The sequence below is a fragment of the Petaurus breviceps genome, unplaced genomic scaffold (genome assembly GCF_028583685.1).
Source record: "Petaurus breviceps papuanus isolate PSGF00001 unplaced genomic scaffold, PetGlider_PUasm1.0 90779, whole genome shotgun sequence".
In the NCBI taxonomy this organism is placed as follows: Eukaryota; Metazoa; Chordata; class Mammalia; order Diprotodontia; family Petauridae; genus Petaurus; species Petaurus breviceps.
In genome coordinates this window covers 177,977-200,396 of record NW_027187344.1, presented here as the reverse complement: position 1 = coordinate 200,396, position 22,420 = coordinate 177,977, and the positions used below count along the sequence as shown (strand labels likewise).

The 22,420-nt window shown below is 40.8% G+C and overlaps 1 protein-coding gene across 2 annotated transcripts in view; it reads right to left on the bottom strand.

Annotated features, from left to right (window-relative positions):
• Positions 1-22,420, bottom strand: part of GPSM1 (G protein signaling modulator 1) — a 134,708-nt gene that overhangs the window by 92,896 nt on the left and 19,392 nt on the right. The window contains exon 1 of one of the 2 annotated variants that reach the window (XM_069069183.1): positions 11,144-12,551. The exons of the other annotated variant lie outside the window; for it this stretch is intronic. Coding sequence (XP_068925284.1) covers positions 11,144-11,253 — 110 coding nt within the window. The 5' untranslated portion in view covers positions 11,254-12,551. Of the gene's footprint in view, positions 1-11,143; positions 12,552-22,420 lie in introns of those variants that run through there. 2 annotated transcript variants of the gene reach the window in all.

Genomic DNA, 22,420 nt, shown 5'->3' with positions numbered 1-22,420 from the left:
GCTGTCCACTGGAGGTGACATCATGCTGGATCCATAGCGCTTCTACCGAATGCAGGAGCCCAGGATGATGCACTGTCCGAGCTGGTGGAGGACAATTCTATTTTCTCACTTCCTACAGTGTTCCTGAAGATGAAGGAATAGCTAGGAAGTGGCAGAAGGGGGTGGGAATAGTTGTCTGGTAAGACCTTTTGGTTTTTCTTAAAGGTGATTATTTCTCTTTCATCTGAGGTTATGTTTGAAAATTGCCTTCACAACTCAATGAAAAATGCTAGCCCCTTCCAGAGAGAGAGAATTGATGAACTCTGAGTGCAGACTGATGTATAATTTTCTCACTTTCTTTATTTTTCTTGCCTTTTTGTTTTTGCAACATAGCTAACAGGGAAATATTTTTGGCATGATTTCTCATGTATAATTGATATCATATTGCTTACCTTAGTGAAATAGCAGCTAGAGGAAGAGAATTCAGAATTGAAATTTTAAAAAGTGAATGTTAAAAATATATAATAAATTAAATTTTTTTTAAAAAGGAAGCAGTCACCTTCATACAACACCAGCAGACTTGCATCTGAAAATGAGAGGCAAGGGGAGGTAGGATAACAACTCACTAGCATTCCTAGTCCTGAAGGGCCAGTTGTTCTCCAGATCAAGCCTGGCAACAAAACCCTGAAGTAGGAGCGCATGAAAGAGAAGGCTGTGGGGCTTTCAATCATCCCTAATGCTCTTACAGGATTATTGTTCTAGCGTAGCTCAAAGGCACAGGTAGTAAACAGGAGAGGCAGGATCTGAACTCGGGTCTTGTGACTCCAAGTTTCTCACTTGTCACACTGCACCAAATTGCTTCCTTTTGTCTTTCCATCATCGACAATCTGCATAATGACCAGGAAAATAAGTGTTGCTGTGGATAGAGCTTTAGACCTGTAGTCAAGAAGCCCTGAGTTTGAACCATGCCTCCAACACTTGCTGGCTGTGTGACCCTGGACGAGTCATTTAACATCTCTGTATCTTTGTTTTCTTTTCTATAAAATGGGAATAATAAAAGGACCTACCTAATTATGAGGATCAAATAAATCAATATATGTCAGGTGCTTTGCATACCCTTTAAAGGGCTTTATAAATGCTAGCTACCCTACCCAACATCTCCTCTGAGATTTAAACTCCTGTTTCTCCTCTTGCATTTTTTAGCCCCAAGTTCCTCCTTCTCTCTATACTCACAAGCAGGGCTTATCCGGTTATGTGAGGGGTCCAGCAAGACCCTTCCTGCTTCCAAGAAGACTCCTCTGCTAGCCTGTTATGGACCTGCCCTTGCTTCCTACATGATCTGAAATTCTCTACTTTAGGCTCTGCTTATCCACAAGTCCCCAGCCCCATAGCCCACAGAAGGTTCCACTCAGGTTATCATTCTGCACTATTCTACACTATTCAAAAAGAGAGAGCCAAATCTCTAAGTGCAAGGTTTCCTGATACTTAAGGCCCCTGTGTTTGCTGCATTAGATTCCTTCCCCTTATTTATTAGCCCAGATGCTAGCTACACAGCTTTAACTACTTCCTAAGGGAATGAATGATACTATATGACATGGCACTGTTTGAACTTTGGGCAATTTTATGTTTAGGAAGGCTTTACTTTAAGAAACACAAGATACAGAAATCTAAACCTAATAAACCGACAAACCTGGAGATAATTGGAGATAAAATGATTTATTTTACCAAAGGACTTCTTGTTTTAGAAAAGGATTCACCAGTTTCCCTTCAAAGCAGAGGTTCTTAACTATGGACCCCTTTGGCAGTTTAGTGAAATCTATGAATCCCTTCTCAGAAAAAAATGCCTTTGAATGAATAAAATAAAACACAATAGGATCATAAAAGAAACAAGCATATTAGAGTTACCCAAAATGTAAAAGTAATCATAATTTCATGGACCCCAGATTAAGAACTCCTGCTCTAAAGTGTCTAATTCTCCTAATACAAATAGCTAGCTAGCATTTATATAGCATTTTGTGGTTTGTGGAGTGCTTTGTATATATTCTATTATTTGATTCTCACAACAATGTAGGTGCTATCATTATACCCATTTTACATATGAGGAAACTGAGGCAGACATGTTAACTGACCTGCTCAGAGTCACAAAGCTAGTGTCTTGGGCAGGATTTGAACAAATATTCCTGGCTCCAAATCTGTCACTCTATCTACTATGCTACCTGGCTGCACTAGTATATTTAAAACAGGCTGGTATTTATACAACCTCAACTGATATACAATTTTTCAGGAAAATAGTTTTTGTATAAAACAGGCCCCACATCTACTTTCTTAGAGAGCACAATTTCTTTCAAAACAGATACAGAGAATTAGAAGGCTTAAGGGCTGTAGCCAGAGCAATTAATTACCTGGTCCTCACCAGCCCTCGGATGTGTGTGAATGGAGGATGGAGGTCACTGTGCCTTTCCTCCTCACTTAACTAATTCAGACAGGTTCATATCTGTGTGAAGACCCAGGCCTCAGGGCACTGCCCTGGATGCCCCTCATCCCACTTTCTGACTGGTTTAGTAATGAGGACAGTATCTTTCCTTTTGCCTTCTAGGTCTGAAAGTCAGCCTGGATCAGGCTCCATCTCTTGGCCTGGAGGAGATTTGGGAAATAAAAACACTTGATGGGCCATTGCATGTGCCCTGATAGGCTGATGGGACATAGAATGGGGCGGGAGGTGGAGAGGCATGAAGTCTGCTTTTAGACCCCAGCCTAACTCAAATTGGTTTATATATGGCCATGCCTGAAGGCAGGGGGATGGGTAGTGTGACCTCTGAAGATCCTGCTACCAAACCTGTGGAGTGGGAAATTCTATGTGCCAAGCCAATGCTTTTTTAGCTTGGGAGGTTAGCCAGCACTGAAGTATCAAGTGAAACAACAAAAATCAATTTACCTTTAACAGGGCCAAAACCAATGATGGTTATTGTGGAGCCACAGACCTGAGCCCAGTGGTGGGATGCAGCAGTTACAGGTGTGTGTGGGGGGAGGGGCTTGCCAAGAAGGAGCTCTTTGGCCTCTAAGTTCTGCAGGTCTGGAATTAGGGGCCAACCTAGGGGACAATCTCCAGAAAGTCAGCTGGATCCCAAGGCTCAAAATCTTATTCTTCCCGATGCTCTCTGCTGCGACATCCAAGAGAAGAGAAAAAGTGCAGGATGCTTTTGTGCTAAACGCCAGGGGTGAAGTGTCTCCCTTTGTATCACTACATGATTTTGCTGATGGTTTGCTGCTCCCTGGGCACTCTTCCTTCCTTCTCCCTACTCCCCCTCATCTTGTTACCTTTCTTTCATGATCTCCCACTATTCTTAGAACCAAAAAAATTTCCTTGCTAAACCAGAGCCCTTTGATATATATATTTTTTTACATTCGTGTTTTTTGGTAGCTCAGCATTTGCTGGTATGCCCTGGCATTGTTTAACAGAGGGCTGTAAAGCTGTATTCCAGACTTGCTGCGCCATCCTGACTCCTACATGCCCCATTTCTTCAATTCTGAAACCTTATTCCAGCAAGGGAATTCACACACTGGAAGTGCCCTCCAGCCCTCTGATTGGATGGCTCCTTCCAGAATCTCCACTTCAGGAGGGTCCCCAGCTCCGCTATGTTTCATTCCTCTCCAGGCTGCACTCAGGACTCCATCTACCACACCCAAAGGCATACTTTTGTTCTGCCTACTCCCAGCCCCCTTTTCTGCTTTCTTTCATGTGCCATCTACCTCTATTAGGAAGGACTGTCTTTCTAATTCTATTTGTGTTCCCACTACTTAGCAAAATGCCTGACACATAGTAAGCACTTAAAAATGCTAGTGTATGGAATTGATTGATTTCTAAGAGAATTTTTTATCTCGGCATCTCGGTTCTCACCCAATTGGAGGCAGCCTCCCTCCCCTTCTCTGCTTGTTCCGTCTCTACTTCCTCCGCCACCCCTACCGCCATCTCTAATACCTACTCTGCCTGCAAATACCTGTTCTATGGCTACAATCATGTAATCCTAGGGAGGGAAACAAGTAGAAAATACTGTCATGATGCTTAATCAGGCTTAATTCTCATCTTCAAGACTATTCTATATACCTAATTTAAATCCTTCACAAGGCTGCATAAGGATATCTCTGCTTTCCTATTAGGCCCAAAGTGGCATTATAGAAAAGTCCTTTATTATATTCTCTACAGCCTTCAATGAATTGAAAAAATTATTCAGTTGCCCCTTGGTCTTCTCTCCCCCCAATGTGAATAAGCCTAAACAGACATCCTAAACAGTTAATAAATGGGTTAACACAGGAAAAGAATGAAACCTAGTGATTGAGGCCATTTATTAGGTTAATGCACAATGCAGAGCTCATGGACCTTCTTCTGCTGCTGCCCAAACACAGACCAGTCCCAAACCAGTGCCAAGTATCATAAATATGTATCTGGTGAGAGTATATGTGGACTCGTGTAGCTCATGCCCACTCCTGGACCAAGGTGGGTCAGGAATAGCCTCTCTGTATTGGAAGAATAGTGCATTATTCTTTCTAGTGTCTGTTACTCCCCAGTAATAAATTAGAGGCTTTGATGGGCACATTAACTTGGTGCATTAAGGGTATTTAGTACATTAAGACTCTAGTGGTCTCTCTTGATTGCCTGACTGAGCCCTTTAGTCCCATAGTGACCTGAACTCAGCCATCCTTTCCTGAGGTCATGTTTTCCATGTCTCCAATCCAATCCAACAAATATTTTTAAAGCACCTACTATGTGCAAGCCCCTCTATGACCTGCTGGGGATACAAAGACAAAACTAAAAATCTCCCCTTCCCTAAAGGAGACTATATTGTATTGAGAGGCAGCCAGGTTGTGTGGAATAGTCTCTAGAATCTGATGATTTGGGTTCAAATCCGGTCTTGAATGCTTCTTAGGCCCTAAGCAAGTCATTTAACTACTCAAAATGAGGGGACTGGAACAGATGGCTCCTAAGGTCCCTTCCAGCTCCCCATCTTATGAGAAAGAGGAAAAGAGCTCTAACTCTTACAGGACCCTAACAGGTTTCCTACAAAAGGAGGCAAATAAGATGAGCCTTGAAAGAAGCCAGAGCTTCTAGGAGTCAGAGGGGAGGAGAAAGCGCATTTCAGAAATGGAGGACAGTCTGGGCCAAGGCCCAGAGACTTCCCTTTGGAAGGGGCTCAAGGTGAGTGGGTATTGAGAGGAGAATCTCTTTGACTTCTATAGTGTCAAGTCTCTTTCTAGGTGGAGATCATCTTATCCCCACATATTTAGAGCTGAAAAGCTCCTAGTCACTTAGAAGGAAAAATTCTGAGAACTCAAACCATGTCTGTACCGCTGTAGCCCTAGGCTTGCATTGCTTGCTTGTCATAGGGCATTTTCTAACCCTAGCACACAATGCATGGGTCAGCATGCCTGGGGACACAGCCCTCTAGGGTTCCAGCGGTCTCCCTGGGCAGCTGCCAACGCTTTTCCGGAGGAGGCCCTCCCCCCACAGAACTTTGATATCGATGGAGGGAGGCAGGCCGTGAGTATGGTTTTGAAGACGCTATTTCAGCTGTCTCCTGACCCTACCTAGTGCATGGGCATTGGAGCACAGTGTCTTCCAAAATCAAAGGACTGACCCTGTCACTTGCTGGGCAGTCCAGCTTTCTTGACAGCTCCAATTTACAGAGACAGAACAAATAAAACCTATCTGGAGCACATAGTTTATGATTAATAATAATAAATAACTCACATTTATATAGCATTTAAGTCTTACAAAGAGCTTTTCATTAAACACAGGTATTCCTGATTCTACCATTCCGTCTATTATGCCATACAGACTCCTTTATCCGGGTGGGGGAGGGGGGAAAGGAAGGAAGGCCAAGGAGGAAGAAAGTGGGAGGGAGAGCAGGACGACAGGAGGCAATGAAAGAGAACACACTTCTCAAGTGGGTCCTTTCCTGGGAGAGGGAATCACAGGAGCCCGAGAGTCCCTAGACATTCCAATATTGCCTGTGTCCTGGGGATGACTCTACCTTATGTCCAGAGAGGGCAGCAGCTGTGTGCATTGGGACCTCCCTCCATCCCAATAAAAAGAGGAATGACTAGGCTCTCTTCTTCAGAAAAGATAAGAGTTGAGAGTCATTTAGGTCATTTAATCTTAACTTTCAATTTCCAGGAATTTTCATCCCCTAGTAATAATATGATAACAACTCACCTGGGGCTTCATGATTACAAAATACTTTCCCCAAAACAAACCCATGAGGTAGGTAATGTAAATAGACTATCATATTAGGAAACTGAGGTATCCAGCATTCCAGAAAGCAATCTGGAACTATGCACCCAAAGCTACTAAATTGTTCATGGCCTTTGACTCAACAATTCCACTCCGAGGATTCCAAAGAGATGAAAAAAAAGAGAAAGGGAACCTGATGGTACCAAAAAATATCTATAGCAGCTCTTTTTTATAGTGGCAAAAAGGAAACTAAAGTGGGGCATCAATTAGAGAATGCCTGAACAAATTATGGTTTATGAATGTCATAGAATATCATTGAGCCATAAGAAATGATGAAACCTGAAACGACCCGTGTGAACTGATGATAGAGGGAGGAGAGGAGAACCAGGAGAACAATCTATGCATTAACAATATTCTAAAAAAAAACTTTGTTTCTATTTTGCTTTTTTTTTCTTTTTGGAAGGCAATTGGGGTTAAGTGACTTGCCCAAAGCCACACGGCTAGTAAGTGTGTCAAGTGTCTGAGGCCGGATTTGAACTCAGGTCCTCCTGACTCCAGGGCCGGTGTTCTATTCACTGTGCCACCTAGCAGCCCCTAAAGTACTATTTTTTTTTTTTTGCTTTAAAAAAAAAAAAAACAAATTTGAAAGGATTAGGAACTCAATCAACATGGTGACCAGAAGACTGATGATGAAGCCCTGTTCCCCACCCCAGAGGTAGGTAATGGATTCAAGATGTAGAATGAAGCTTACATGTTTGGACATGGCAAATGGGGGAATTTGCTTTGCTTGAATTTGCATTGTTAGAAGGAATTCCCCATCTTCTCAATTCAGGGAGGGTAAGATGGGAAAGAGAAAATAAAGGCTTGTTCAATGAAATATAATAAATTAAAAGAAAAAACTGAGGTTCTAAGAGATGAAGTCCTTGCCCACGGTCAGATTGCCTGTGCAGATAACTCTCCCACAATTCAATTATACTCAAGTATTCAGAGGACCATAGTGATAGAGTTGGAAAAAACCTCAGTGATGAGCCAATTCAAGTGGCATTTGAATTCTTATCTTGAGGCTGGGGTAGGGGTATATTACTTAATAGCCTGTAGCCAGCACTTCAGCTCAGCAGTAGCACAGTCCACACTCACTGCACCCTCTTAAGGACCCTGCTCCTCATCCACAGGGTTTAAAGATATCAAATTTTATCCTGGTTTCTCTTCTGCTGGGCTAGCGGTAAAGATATCCTGTAATTACTCAGACCCTCTTTCTAGCACTGTTTCCACATTTTTTTCTCTCTTTTCCCAATTCTGCCCATTCAGCAAAGGGGCTTTTGTGTCAAGTAATAATATGGCCTCCGCCCACAGCCAGGCTCCCACCACAAAGGCAAGATTAACAGCTCTGAAGCTGAAAGGACAAGAATTGAGGGGTGGCCAGCTCAGAATAAAGTCCTGGCTTCTTATATGCTAAGCACTGAAATGATAAATTTCTATTTTCTTTTATGCCTTCTTTCCAGTTTTCCTTCCTCTTGTCTCTGGCTAGGCCCACATACCTAGAGAGTTGAGATGAGATACTCATCACTGATCTTCTATAACTGTGCCCCTCTCTCATTTGAAAAGCCTCAGCCTAACGCCAAGGATGTAAAGCTCTGTCTATGTATCTAAACACAGAAGATATTCTGAAAGAACAGATAATCACAGCCTTTTCTATCAAAATCTTTGCCATTCAGAGAGAGACAGATGCTGTCTATGTACACCAAATAGTCTGAAATAATGCAGTACAACAATAATTGCAACAAAGGTTGAATTCAGTAATACAGGGCAGCAAATAACAGGTTTTGATTTTTTTTAATCATGTAAATACAACCTAAGGTATAGTCATGCCATGCATGTAATCTTCCCTGGCTGCTTGTGCTAGAACCTCCTTTTGCTAGCTTTGAAGTCAGGGATTCTGGATTCAAATCCTCTCTCCATCAGGTGATTGTTAAAGCTGGAAGCGATCTCAGAGATCATTTAGTCCTGGGGTTCCAAACTTGAGATTCATTTCCCTTACTTCTCCTTCCCCCCCACCTCCAGAGCTCAGGGGATTTTGAATTTGGGTTTTTAAATCTTTCAATCAATAAATAAACATTTATCAAGTGCCTACTAAGTACCCAGTACTAAACACTGGATTTAAAGAATTGTATTTCAATATCATTGATTCCCTTTGTAATACTATATATTTTATTTTATGCACCTGTTTGCCATGAGGGTAGAGAAAGGTTTCTTTAGTAATTTTCCTAGAACTTCATCGGTCTTTCAATCACTCAGAGTTCACCTTCCATTTAATTCCTTTAATTTATATTCCTGGTGGCTAGGTGGCAAACTGGGCCTGGAGTCAGGAAGACCTGAATTCAAATGTGAACTCAGACACTTACTAGCTGGGTGACCCTGGGCAAGTCATTTAACCCCGTTTGCCTCAGTTTCCTCATGTGTAAAATGAGTTGGAGAAGGAAATGGCAAATCACTCCAGTATCTCTGCCAAGAAGACCCCAAATGGGGTCTTGAAGAATTGAGCACAACTGAAGGACAACAAATGTATATTCCAACTCTCCTATTTTAGAGAAAGAAACTGAGGTCTAGAAAGGGACAGTGATTTGCTGCAGGTCACAGCTAGTTTGCTACTGAGCTTGGATGATAACCCAGGTCTTCAGCCTCATAGCCCAGGGTCCTTTCACAGGAAATCAATTCCATTCAACAAGTATCTATAAGCCCTTATTATGTGAAGGTTGTGGTCTAGGGGATGGGAATAAAGACAAAAAAGACAACAGCCCCTTCACTCCAGGGACTTGACCTTTCTACCTTAGTCCCCATAGGGTTAGGGAGTTTGGATTGTATCATAGGACCGTCTTCTGAACCTCAGGTTTCACATCTGATATATAGCTGGCTCAGGCTTCTAGAATTGAATCTGTCACACCAGGGGGCAATAAAGAAGCAGAGAGTGATTAAACAGCGGCTGCCAGTGGATGGCAAAGCCCAAAATCAGGAACTGACTGATTCTTGCCCATGAGTTCTGCTATGTTCATTGCACTTCTCTCCAAAACAGATGTTGCTTTCAAAGGACTTTCTAAGTCAGAATCAAGTGCTTTGCTCTGGGAGTTGGTGCAATTTCAGCTCAGTCCTAGAGTAGATGCTGCTTTGTATTTTGATGCCAATGAAGAATCTACAAGGCTCCCAGGAAAGTGTGTAAATATGTGCCACTCGCCGCACTGCAAAATCCAGTCTGGGACTGGCCTTGGCCATCTCTTCAGCCTCAAACTGCTCTCTTGAGAACTAAGACTAGGACAGGGACAAGAAGAGTATATATACCTTGCTGGTCAGTGCAAGCAGACCCCTCCTGCCATTTTGCAATCCCATCTTTTGGGCCTATGCAGTGTTTCAAGTAGATTTTTAGGAGAACATGACCGACTCCATTTTGTTCTATATTTGCTGTTATCATATAAATGTGTTGAATATATCCTTCAGAACTTCCTTTCCCCCAAAGACTTTACCACAGTTAAAAAAGAAAACTCATAAGACTTTGAATAGGTCCAGAAACTCACCCACTTCTCTTTATTCTACCTAATGAGGTGCATAGTAAGAGCTTAACAAGTATTAATTAACTGATAAAGATGATGCAGTTTTCTTTGGACTGGTGTAAATAGCTGGGCTAATGGCCTTTGTAATGGGTGAAGTATATTTTTTCTTTACCAGCCTACAAGCCCTTAACAGATCAACAGATCCTACAGATTCATAAATTATTTGTAAGCCTACTTATGTAATATTCCTGAACTTATCCAAATTCTGGATCAGGAGAGATTTAAGTGTGTGTGTGTATACATATATGTCACTTATGGAATTGTGAGACACACATGTCTATCACCTCCTGATGGGGTGTTTCACTCTTGAGTAGATAAATAAACTGCAGTGTACCTATCCCTCTCTAACCTGTGCTGGCTTATCTGTGCAGTGACTAGGTGGTGTAGTGGATAGAATTCCAGGCCTGGAATCAGGAACTCATCATCCTGAGTTCAAATCTGGCCTCAGACACTTGTTAGCTGTGTGACCCTGGGTAAGTCACTTAACCTTGTTTGCCTCAGTTTCCTCATTTGTAAAATAAGCTGGAGAAAGACATGGCAAACCACTCTAGCATATTTGCCAAGAGAACCCCAAATAGGGGTCATGAAGAGTCAGACACGACTGAGAAATGACTAACCAACAACTAACAAGAGCCCTAAAAATTCTTGTAATAAATAACACTCTCCTGGCCTGGCCCAGACCAGATTCCAGCACCCTGAATCATTGTTTCCCTGAAGGCAACAGGATATAGTAGGAAAAGAAGTGTCTCTGGAGTCAGAAGGCCCAGGTTCAAATCTCAGCTCTGTCACCTACTACCTGTGTGGCCTTGGGCAAATCCCTTCATCTGCTCAGCTTGTGTTTCCTCAACAGTAAAATAAGGGGGCTGGACTAGAGGTCCCCTTCCACCTCTAGCTCAAGGATTCTGTTACCTTCTCAAAGGAGCCCCACTGATAGCTGCATAGCCCTGCAGAACCCACAAAAAGGGAAGACAAAGTACAAGAAAACAGGACCTGAGCCTTGGAGGAGTTTATGCCCTAGATAGCTTGATGAAATATGTATGAAGGCAAAGCTCTGTCTGGGAACACAACTTTTCAGTAAATGCAGAACAGTACAGAATGAATTACTTAAGAGTGCTGGTCAATGAAGGGGATGAGAATGGACAATTGGAGGCAGTAATCTATGGGGAGATGAATTCTGAGGTGGGCATCAAGGGAAGTGGAATTACGTGGGGAGGTAGAACCAAGAGGTGGGACATTCTAAGTGGAGAGGATGAATGATATGCATAAAAGCAAAGAAGGAAAAGAGACAGGACTAGTCAAATGTGGGGCTGGTCTGATTCGCAGACTCTCTTACCTTATCCTACCAGAATGAAGAATGGGTGACCTCAGGTTCACACAGGAGGAACAGAGCTTCCAAAGGAATTTGTGAAAACCTAGAAGTCTGCTTTTCTTTACCCGGGGCATTCTGAAGTGACCCAATAGATCCTTTGAGTTTCGCACACAGCAGGCTTGTTGGAAATACTATTACTGACAAGGTATATCCTGATAAATTCAGAGTCTGTTGGGCCCAAGCCACACCCTACCAATCTCCTGGAGCGCTTTTTTCAAACAAGGATCACGTGCTGGGAGTTTCCCCTAACACCAGCTTCTATTTGCTTGTGGCAGGAAAGGAAGCCGGGTCTATGAGCCCCATAGATGACTCAGTGTTTGTTGGGGCCTTAGTTCCATGGCAACTAATCACAGATTTCTCCCACACCACATATGTAGTCCCTTGCCTGCATGCTACCTATAGTCCTTGCCCAAACCAAGCCAAGGAAAAACACTTCAGGGGAATGGCATCATCTCTGAGACACAAGACTAGAGGTAGACTAGAAATAGAGGCAACATAGACAAAAGTCTCCAAACTAGTCCCTTGTATGGCTAGGATCTCCTCAAACTCTGATCACTTACTGATTCACCTTCCAATCTGACCACAGATCAACTCTTACCCCTCGACCATAGACAGAGCCCCAACCCCATCAGCAATCTCACAAAAGCATTCTCTTGGCCATAAAAGAATGTGTGGACAGCTCAGCATTGTACGGTAAGTATCCCTTGCTAAAGATAAAAGTCAGTCATGTTCCACAGAGCACAGATGGACTTTCTATACAGATGATTATGTTGTTATAAAAGTGTTTCAGCTATTAATTTCAAAGTGTCTTTACGGACCACAATTTAAATATCATGACATATTTTCCATGATAGTGATGGAATATGCAAATGCACCTACATTTCTGCAACTCATTCCTTTTCTGCAATATACAATTGGGTCTTCTCTATCAGGCAGGAAGGAGTGTTGCAATTTGACAAAATGATTAGTTGGTTCCACTAGTTTACTACTGGTGTCTTGGAAATATTTTAATGCTATTGTATTTGAAAAACAATGTCAATACCACGGATAAGGGAACTCTTCTCCCTATTCTGCTGGGATTCCTGGCTTGCATGTTGAAGGCCCAAGGATCTTTACACTATGACTATCAAAAAAAATTTGGAAAAGTTGGAAAGAGTCAGTGTTGCAGAGGATGTGAGAAGACAGATATGCTGACCCGCTGTTGTGGGAACTGGGAATTGGTCCATTCATTCTGGAAAACAATTTGGAACTCTGCAAAAAAAAAAAAAAGTGAACCACCTGTCTGTACCCTTCCACCCAGAAATCTCAGCTGCTGGGTATATATCCCAAGGAGGTCAAAGACATAAAAAAAGATCCCATATATACCAACATGTTCATTGCACCACTTTTAATGGCAGCAAAGAACAAAGTAGATGGTCATCAATTGGGGGATGGCTAAATAAATTGTGTGATATGAATGTAATGGAAAAATATTTTACCAAAGAAAAGAGGAATATGAGGAATTCAGATAACTGTGGGAAAATGTATCTGAACTGATAGAATGAAACAGAACCAGGGAAATAATATATACAATGACCTCAACAATGTAAAGAGAGAAAAATAAAATGAAATGGAATGTTGTGAAATGGAAAAGCATTTATTAAGCTCTAACTATGCGTCAAACACTGTACTAAGCACTGGGAACAAAAACAGAAAATCAAGACATTGTCTGCTCTTAAGGAGTTTTTATTGTTGTTTTTGTTTTTATTTATTTTTAAAATAATTAAACTTTAGTTTAAACATTTATTTTTTTAAGTTTTGAATTTCAAATTCTCTCCCTCCTTCCAGCCCCTCCTCTACCCATTGAGAAGGCAAGCAAAAATGATATATTAATTGTCCATGTGCACGCAAAACATTTCCATTTCACCAAAAAAAAAGCAATAAAATTTAAGTGGAAAAAATGTGCTTCGGTCTACACTCAGTTCATCAGTTCTCTCTCTGGAGGTGGATAGCATTTTTCTATTCTAATTGGTGGATACTACACCTAAAGGAGGGTTCGTGTTTATGTTCAGTTCATTATAGTTGTAAAGGCCAGTCAGTACTTATACTCTAGGCCAGTTGCCAAGCAGGGTTCAAAGGATCTTAGGAAGTAATGGCAGGGCAGATGATCCTCTATCAAGAGGAAAGTGGGTTCAAGTGTTAGAATGGAATGGGACTCTTAGATATCTTCAGCATAAGGGGTCAGCATCTGGCTGACAGGGGGCATCCTGCACTTGGTGAGAACTGGGCAATGGAACAACAATGAGGGCACCCTTCAAGGGCAGCAGGTGTTGCTGGTTTGTCTTCCTGTCACCCATTGGCAGGTCAGGTCAGGGAAGGAGAAGGTCCCTGGCTCCTAATGTGAAGCTGGAAAGGTTAATAATAATGAGGGAAGAGAGATGAAAAAATACACCTCCCTCCCTTTTTTTTTTAAAGAATTAGGGACATGAAATGTTGCATTTGCCACATACACTGCAAATGTGCTGGTTGATTTTTGCTGAACTTTATAAAATTAAAAAAAAGTTACAAGAAAACCCAAGTGTCCAACTTGTCTTTTTTAAATGCATAAAAGACAAGATGGCATAAGAGATATGCAGACAGACATTAAGAAGGATGTCCTGAATATGTTTAACATTATTATACATATATAACCTGTATCAGATTGCTTGCTGTCTTGGGAAGAGGGAAGTGGAAGGAAGGAGAAAAATTTGGAACTGAAAATCTTAAAAAGATGTTGAAATCTATCTTTACATGTAATTGAAAAAAAATAAAATACTATTAAGTGGGGAAAAAAAGAGATGCTTACACAATAAATGCTATTGACTTTGTTAGCTTCATGAAATGAGAAAAAAAAAACTTCCTGGTCACAAAAAAATATACCTTCTTACATTTGCTCCACTGGCCATGAATAGATGGGCTATGTTCTAAATAAATGCAATAATATTATCTGTTTATTTATGTTAATGTATTCATACAAAAATTTTAAAAAACGACAAGAATTTTTAAGAGTTAAAAAAAAAAAGAAGGGTGTCCTGAACCTATGGAGATAAGTTAGGCACATTTCCATGATATCAGATCACAAGTTAGCATTTCCAGGGATAGCAGGACACATTGCCATGTTTGAAAACAAAACAAGGGGCTGCTAGGTGTCTCTGTGAATAGAGCACCAGCCCTGGAGTTAGGAGGACCTGAGTTCAAATTCGACCTCAGACACTTGACACACTTACTAGCTGTGTGACCTTGGGCAAGTCATTTAACCCCAACTGCCTTGCCTTCCACCCTCCAAAAAATAAAAACAAAATTAAAAATGTTTGGCTTTCTTTCTAGGACAGTTTGAGTACTGATGGCTAGGAGTCAAAGGATAGCAGCTAAGGGTGAGCTTAGAAATACTTCCCTCCACCCCCCCTTTAGACTTGGTAGCATTTCAACCTAGCTCTGAGTGCTTTGATGTCCAAACCTTTAGCTAGACAGTCAAGTAAATCTACAAATTGACTAGTTATTTTTAATTTAGATCATTCTTCTCTTACCCCTAAGGTGTTATATTTGATAGCACCTGATCCCTGGACTTTCCCTTAAAGGCATTGAAGATAGGCCAAGTTAAAACTAAGGTTACAACCCCTCCATAAAATAGTCTTTTAGTCTTTTTTGGCAATCATATGTTTTAAGGCAAGAGTTCACATGGTGGTCAGAAGAAGTGATACAAGGACATTTTCTCAAGGTCTCTCGAGAACTTTGGGATTGGTTGTGTGATATGGCAGACACTAGCACAGGGCCACTAAGCATGGCATGCCCACATTAGACCAGGTGCTGTGCTCTATGAGCAAAAAAGAACTGAAATAGCTCAAAGGAAAGGGAGGATGTGCAAATTTAGAGAACCCACCCCAAAAGTTAACAGGGACTATTTGTGCCTGATCTGTGGTAGAGCATTCCCGGCTCACATTGGTCTGACCACAGTCAGACACATTGAAGTTTGACCCTAGCATAGTGATGTCACTTTGGTCTTCTTCGAGAAGGAAGGATCACAACCAACCAACCAACAACCCCTTCCCTTCCTATCCCAAATTTTGTTGTTGTTCAGTCGTCTTATTGGTCATATAAGACTCTTTGGACCCCATTTGGGATTTCTTGGTAGATACTGGAGAGGTTTGCCATTTCCTTCTCTAGCTCATTGTACATATTAAGAAACTAAAGGGGTGGCTAGGGGGTGCAGTGAATAGAGCACTAGCCCTGGAGTCAGGAGGACCTGAGTTCAAATTTGACCTCAGATACTTAACACTTACTAGCCATGTGACCTTGGGCAAGTCACTTAACCCCAACTGCCCTGCCCTCCCTCCTCCAAAAAGCAACAACAACAAAAAAAAGAAACCAAGGAAAACAGGGTTAAGTGGCTTACTCAGGGTCATACAGCTAGAGTCTGAGGCCAGATTGGAACTAAGAAATATGATTCTTCCAGACTCCAGGCCCAGCACTTCGACCACTGCACCACACATCCCCCTGGAATACTTCTTGCTGGAAGGCTATCTTGACCAAGGCCACTCAGCTATTCAGTGGGATAGCTGGAGCCTGAATAGGTCTCCTGACTCCCTAAGACTAAGTTTTCTCCATGTGGTGAGACAGAGTGAAAGCCCTACTCTTTCCAAATTCCTTTGGAAAGCTAGTTCCCAACAAACCCGCCCCCAAATAGGCCCTGGCTAATGGCCAGTAGGAGCTGCCAGCAGATCAGCTCCCATAAGGTCTGGGCAGTGACACAGTCCAGATGTGCTGGTCCAGCCAGAGGCTACTATTCATGCCTTTTTATTCCTCAGGGTTGAATGATGGCTAAGTATAGGTCTGGATTTCTGAAATTTTATCTTCAGTCCCTCTGGGGAATAAAACATAAGAGGCCAGAAGACAGCAGAGGGTGGATTGGCCAATCAGAAATGTGGAAAACAAAGCTAAGCAACTTAGGAGAAGCCCAGAAGCCAAAGGGACCTGACTGAGTTTCTCCAGAAGGGGGCTGGGTTTGCTGGACCCCATGGTACTATACTATTCTCTCAGGCACAAAGCATGTGTGGTTTTCAAGAGTCAGGACCCCTGACATTTTCAAAAGCGCAGTTGGCCCACCCTCTCCCAAGATCCATCCTAGAAAAATGTTCCCTGAGGTTTGTCAAAGTGTTTTATTCAAGTATATGTCATTTTCTATTCTGAACATAGGCTGGGTCATAGATGAAATGTCATTTGTTTCCATCTCAGAGTGGACTGTATTTCAGGTATACATATGTGTATGTGTATCTATATATTTGCACTGATGTCTATTTATACAGATACACACACATATATATCAGTTGGGATTTCTGCATTGTATTATATAGGAAAGTACACACTGCAGCTAGGTGGACACAGTGCCAGTCCTGGATTCAGAAAAATTCATCTTCCAGAGTTCAAATCTGGCCTCAGATACTTCCTAGCTATGTGACCCTGGCCAAATCACTTAACCCTGTTTGCCTCAGTTTCCTCATCTGTAAAATGAATTGGAGAAGGAAATGGCAAACTGCTCCAGTATCTTTGCCAAGAAAACCCCAAATGGGTCATGAAGTGTAAGAAACAACTAAACAATAACAACCCACATTGAAAACCTATTCTTAATTCAGATTTTCTGTGAGAAGCAGAACTGCTAACTCCAGAAAGGGCCCTGAGAGAAGCGGCAAAGGATCTGCTGCCTTCAAGGAGGCTTAGAAGATAACTCTGGCCTGTCAGTCAGGAAAGCTTGGTTCTGGTCCTGTGTCACATACACTAACTAGGTATATGACCTTGGAAAGTAATTTCTTTTCTGACCTTGGTTTCTCTATTTCTTTAATGCAGCAGTTGGATGAGATTGGGGGAGGGGGAATGGGACCTTCCACTTCTAACTCTCTAAAATTCTCTGAATAAGTACTCTGAGGAGCCAAAGAACTATTTGAAACCATTTAGGTAATGCCATATAAAAATCAGATGGGATGTAAGAAGCTGGAATCAGTTAAGGAAAATCTCCTTTGTTGGATATCTTCAAGGAAAGGGTAGAAAACCACTGTGTCTGTACTGGGCCACTGTTGTCCTGCCTAGAGACCAGGAGATCAAAGAAATGTATGTTGTGAATATTCTATGAAGGAATGAAAATTTAGGCAGTGCCTGGTTAGGCACAGACTCATTTAAATCCAGCTTATTGCAAATGAGGTCAGAGTCCCAGGTTCCATTCTTATGGCGCAAGTTAACTTCGCACCCAGCAAAACCTTAACACTCATCTCACAAATGTGTCCTTAGGTTTTGCTCTCCTCCTGCCTTACCTGTTCCTCATAGTTAGAGAAATACAATAGACCTGGTCCCCTTCTTGGTAAGTTAGAAACATTACCTTGATGCACGATGGACAAAATGATAACATTTTGGGGAGGTAATGGTGTTTCTGGTCAATTTTTTTTTTTAATAAGAAAACAAAGGGAAAGACCTGTTAATTAATCCAAGTTAAATAAAGAAACTCACACGAAATAACAGATGTGTCTAGAGGGTCAGAGGGACCTACCCTGTTGAGGAGGGAATCGCTTCAGGCAGACCACGATTTGTTTACTCAATGCCCTAGTGAATGAAATCAGACTGAAAATAATGCAGTCAGATTCCCTAGGACATACTAAACACTAGGGGCAGAAGGGAGTATCTTTTCTCAAGAGCTGAGCTCGACATTTCTTTTGGAACAACAAAGAAGTAGCTGGAACCCTGGGTTTAAAGTGCTGGGATTAGGACACAGGCAGCATTCTTGGGGAAGGAAGCCTTTTCTGTAGTGTTTTTGATCACTCTGAAGATGATGCACTATTCAAGGTGTAGACCATCCTTTACGCCCAAATCTTTCATCAGTTAAGGATTGGCCCCTTCAACACTCGAGGGTACTAAGTTCAAGCATGTGAGCAAACAAAGTGAAATTGGAAGTTTACCCTCCCAATGCACCTTAAAACTGGATCTTCTTTTCATATGAACTATGCACTTATCAATGCAACCTTGTTCCAGAAAATAAATGAAGGGAATTGATAGGTTTCTCTGCCATATCATAGGCCTGAGAAAATTTCTGTAATTTTTTGTCTTAAAAAATTTTTTTTGATCTCTTGTTTCTACATTGTCTAGATTTCCCCCTAAAACCCTTCCTCTCCCTACTCCCAGAGAACCATCTCTTATAATAATTTTTAAAGGAATAAGAGAAAATCAAATTCAGAATAACATGAATATAGTGAAAAAATCTGATGTTATATGCAAGAGAGAAGAATAGAAAGACTTATACCATACCCATGGACCACCTAGCTCTTACCTCCACATCTTCTCTTCTCTTCTTTGGGGCTTGGCCCCAAATGTTAAGCAACACTCAGTTCCAAATGCTTTGTAGATGTTCTTTCCTTTTGACCATTATTGTAATCATTGTATATAATGTTTTCCTAGCTCTGTTAACTTCACTTTGTGTCAATTTATTTAAGCCTTTCCATCCTTTCTATAGTCATCATATTCATCACTTCTTACAGCAGAGTAATACAAGGAGTCCCAAAAGGTTTATACTGCAATTTAAGGCTATTCAAGCTTTAAGTTGAGACTTCTGGGACACCCTATATTCTATTACATCTATGTACTACAATTTGTTTAGCCATTCCCCAATAGATGGGCACCTACTTTATTCCCAGTTCTCTTCTGCCACAAAAAGTTTCTGCTCTTAATATTTTGGTGTATGTGGGAATTTTATTTAAATCTTTGACCTACTTGGAGTATATGCCTAGCAGTGGATTCTCTGGATCAAAAAGTTTAGGCATTTTAGTAATTTTCTTTGTATAACCTTAAATTGCTTTCCAGAATGGTTGTACAAATTTATACCTCCACCAACAATGCAGTAGTGTGCCTGTCTTTCCCTTCAAACACTATTTCCATCATTTTGTTGAATATGAGGTCAAACCTCAGGGTTATTTTTCTTAGCAAATTGGTGCATTCTTTCATTTAGTTGTTAACAGTTTCCAATTCTTGTTTTGAGACCTGGTTGTTCCTAACTTCTGATCAATTATCTAATTGCTAAATGATTTTTGGTCTTCTATATTGTTTTTAGTTGCCTGTATATCTTGGATAGCACATCTTTATCAGAGGAATTTGATACAAAGATTTCCCCCCAATTCACTGTTTCCCTTCTTATTCTACATCCTATTTCTGCAAAAGCTTTTTATATTTCACGCAATCAAAATTATGTATTTGATCTTCCATAATTGCTTCTATCCCTTATTTAGTTAAAAATTCATCCCCTCTCAAAGCCATGAAAGGCATTTGATACACTTCTCTTCTAATTTTTTTTAATGGCATGAGAGTTAATATTCAAGTCACATACCCAACTTGAATTTATTGTGGAATATGGCATAAGATTTTGGTCTGAATCTAATTTCTGCCAGACTGTTTTCTAGTTTTCTCAGCAATTCTTGTCAAATAAGGGTTCTTTCCTCGGTCATTTGTTTGGGGTTGAACACTAGGTTGGTTCAGTTATCTCTTTTTCTTTGTCTTTTCTGTTCCATTCTCTACTTTTCTGTTATTTAAACATTACCAAATGTTTTTGATGATTGCTTTATTATAATATAGGTTGAGATTCGAAGTGTTATTCACCCTCATTCCTACCTTTTTTCATTATTTTCTCTTGATATTCTAGATCTTTTGTTCCTCCAAATAATTTTTTTTCCTAGTTCTATAAAGTATCCCTAGCTAATTTTATTGGCATAGTTCTAAATCAGTAAATTAACTTCGGTGGTACTGTCATTTCTATTAGATTGGCAGGGCCTAACCATGATCACTGAATATTCCTCTATTTAAGGTATTTCTTTTTTTTTTTTTTTTAGGAGGAAAGGCAGGGCAGTTGGGATTAAGTGACTTGCCCAAGATCACACAGCTAGTAAGTGTCAAGTGTCTGAGGCTAGATTTGAACTCAGTTCCTCCTGACTCCAGGGCCAGTGTGTGGCCTTTCACTGTGCCACCTAGCTGCCCCCTAAGTTATTTCTTTAAAAATTTTTTTTTGTAAACTAGTCTATCTAGATATCGAATGCACTTTGATAACACTCAAATATTTTATGTATGTGTAGCTATTTTGAATGAAAATTCTCTTAGAATTATTGCTTCTATAGTCCGTTATTTTATGTAGAAATGCTGTTGATTTTTGTGGGTTTATTTTGTAGCCTGTAATTTTGTTGAAGCTTGTAATTGTCTCAATTCATTTCTTTGCTCATTCTTATCATCAACAAACAGGAGGTAGCTGTCTTTTCTTTGCACTATATAAAATAATGGCAGGGAAAGGGGGTAACAAAAGGGCTGGTTCAGCAATTTGGCTTAGTTAAGTATTAGAAGCAGCACCAGAGAGAGTAGCTGCAAATGAATACAGGATAATAAATTTAAAGTTAGAAAGGACACTAAGAAACCATTTCAGCTAAAGCCTCTCAAATTGCATTTGATATAAGTCAGTTATTCAAAATTATTACAGGTGAATTACAAGACTATCCTGCATGGAAATGTGAAATTGGTATTAGGGAACATAGTTAACAAGGCCATGTGAGGAAGAGAACCATTGGCTAGCTGTTTCTTTCTTCTCTCTGCCCAGGTGCACATATAGCCTTGCATAGCCTTGACTAGTATTGTTACAGAGGGCAGGGATTAGAATCTTAAGGTTCTGAAATTTTTCCTTAAAGGTATAGCCACATTTCTAACTATAAGCTACTGCCACTCTCAAAATAAGGTAAAGAATAATTGGAGACTCTCCAGTCTCCAAATAAGGTGACTAGTGAATATACGTATTAATTCATATCATGTCAGCAGACAGTATTTATTCCTACCTTGACACTGTCCTGAAGTACAACTTGTGTGTGTATACACACAAATACACATATGTACATACACATAAATATACATATATAAATCTAGAAAGGTTATCCCGAAAGTCTGAGTACAGTCTTAAGTTTAAGCTTTTTTTTTAAGCCTTAAGCTTACAACTGCACTCAGACTTTTGGGACATGCTGAATAAATATAGAGAACAGCTCTGTCTTGCTTTGTTGTGGAACAACTCACATTGAATTTACATTTGTTTGTTGTAGTCTTTCTCAGTTTGCAATTAAAGTTTGCAATTTCTCAAGTTTGCAATTCAAGTACACAACAGATGGCTATTTTTTTTTTTTTGAAAAAAAGGATATTACAGATTGTCCTGTCCAACTCTTTTATTTTAGAGATAAGGAGAATTAGAGCCACGGAGGTTAAGTAAGCCATTGTGCATCATCCCAAAGGTAGTCAGTAGGACTGTTAGGACTTGAACTCTAATCTTTTGAGATCAAATCTAGAATTCCAGAATTTGTGCAGCAGGAGAATACTTTGGGCTGAGAGGTAAATAGAAACCATTGTGTATGTGTGTCTAGATAAAGAGCTGCTGGTACTGATAGAAAATGTGATCAATTAATAAGCATTTATTAAGTGTCTATAATGTGCCAGGCACTGTAAGCTAATGGTTTAATGGGAGAGACAGCATGCAAACAGGATATATGAAGTATGATTGGAGAGAATCTCAGAGGGAGGGCACTAGGATTAGAGGGGATTGGGAAAGTCTTCCTATAGAAAGTAGGGGTTTATCTGGGACTTGAAGGAAGCCAGGAGGCAGTGCTGAGGAAAGAGGGAATTCCAGGCATGGAGGACAGATGGAGAAAATGCCCATATTGAGACTGGAGGGTCTTGCTGAACAGCAAGGAGGACAGTGTCACTGGATCACAGAGTAAGTGGGGGAATGGTAAGCCTGGAAAGGCAGGAGCGGGCCAGGTTATGAAGGGTTTTGAATGTCAAACAAAGTTTTAAATTTGAGCGTAGACATGATAGGGAACCACTGGGGTTTTTTGAATGGGGTGATATGGATTGTGAGACTTGTACTTTGGAAAGATCAATTTGACACCTGAGTGGAGGATGAACTGGAATGGTGAGAGACCTAAGGTAGGCAGACCCATCAGCAGGCTGTTGCAGTAATCCAAGCATGAGGAGATGAAGGCTTGCACCAGACTGGTGGCAAAGTCAGGAGAGAGTGATCTATAAGAGTTTAATATGGCCAGCTCTAGGGGTCATAAAGGGCTTCAAAGAAAAAGAAGACTGTCTGTTCTTGTTTCCTTTTTCTTAATTAGGCAAGAGTATAGAAACTCCTTTTCTTTCTTTCTTTCTTTCTTTCTTTCTTTCTTTCTTTCT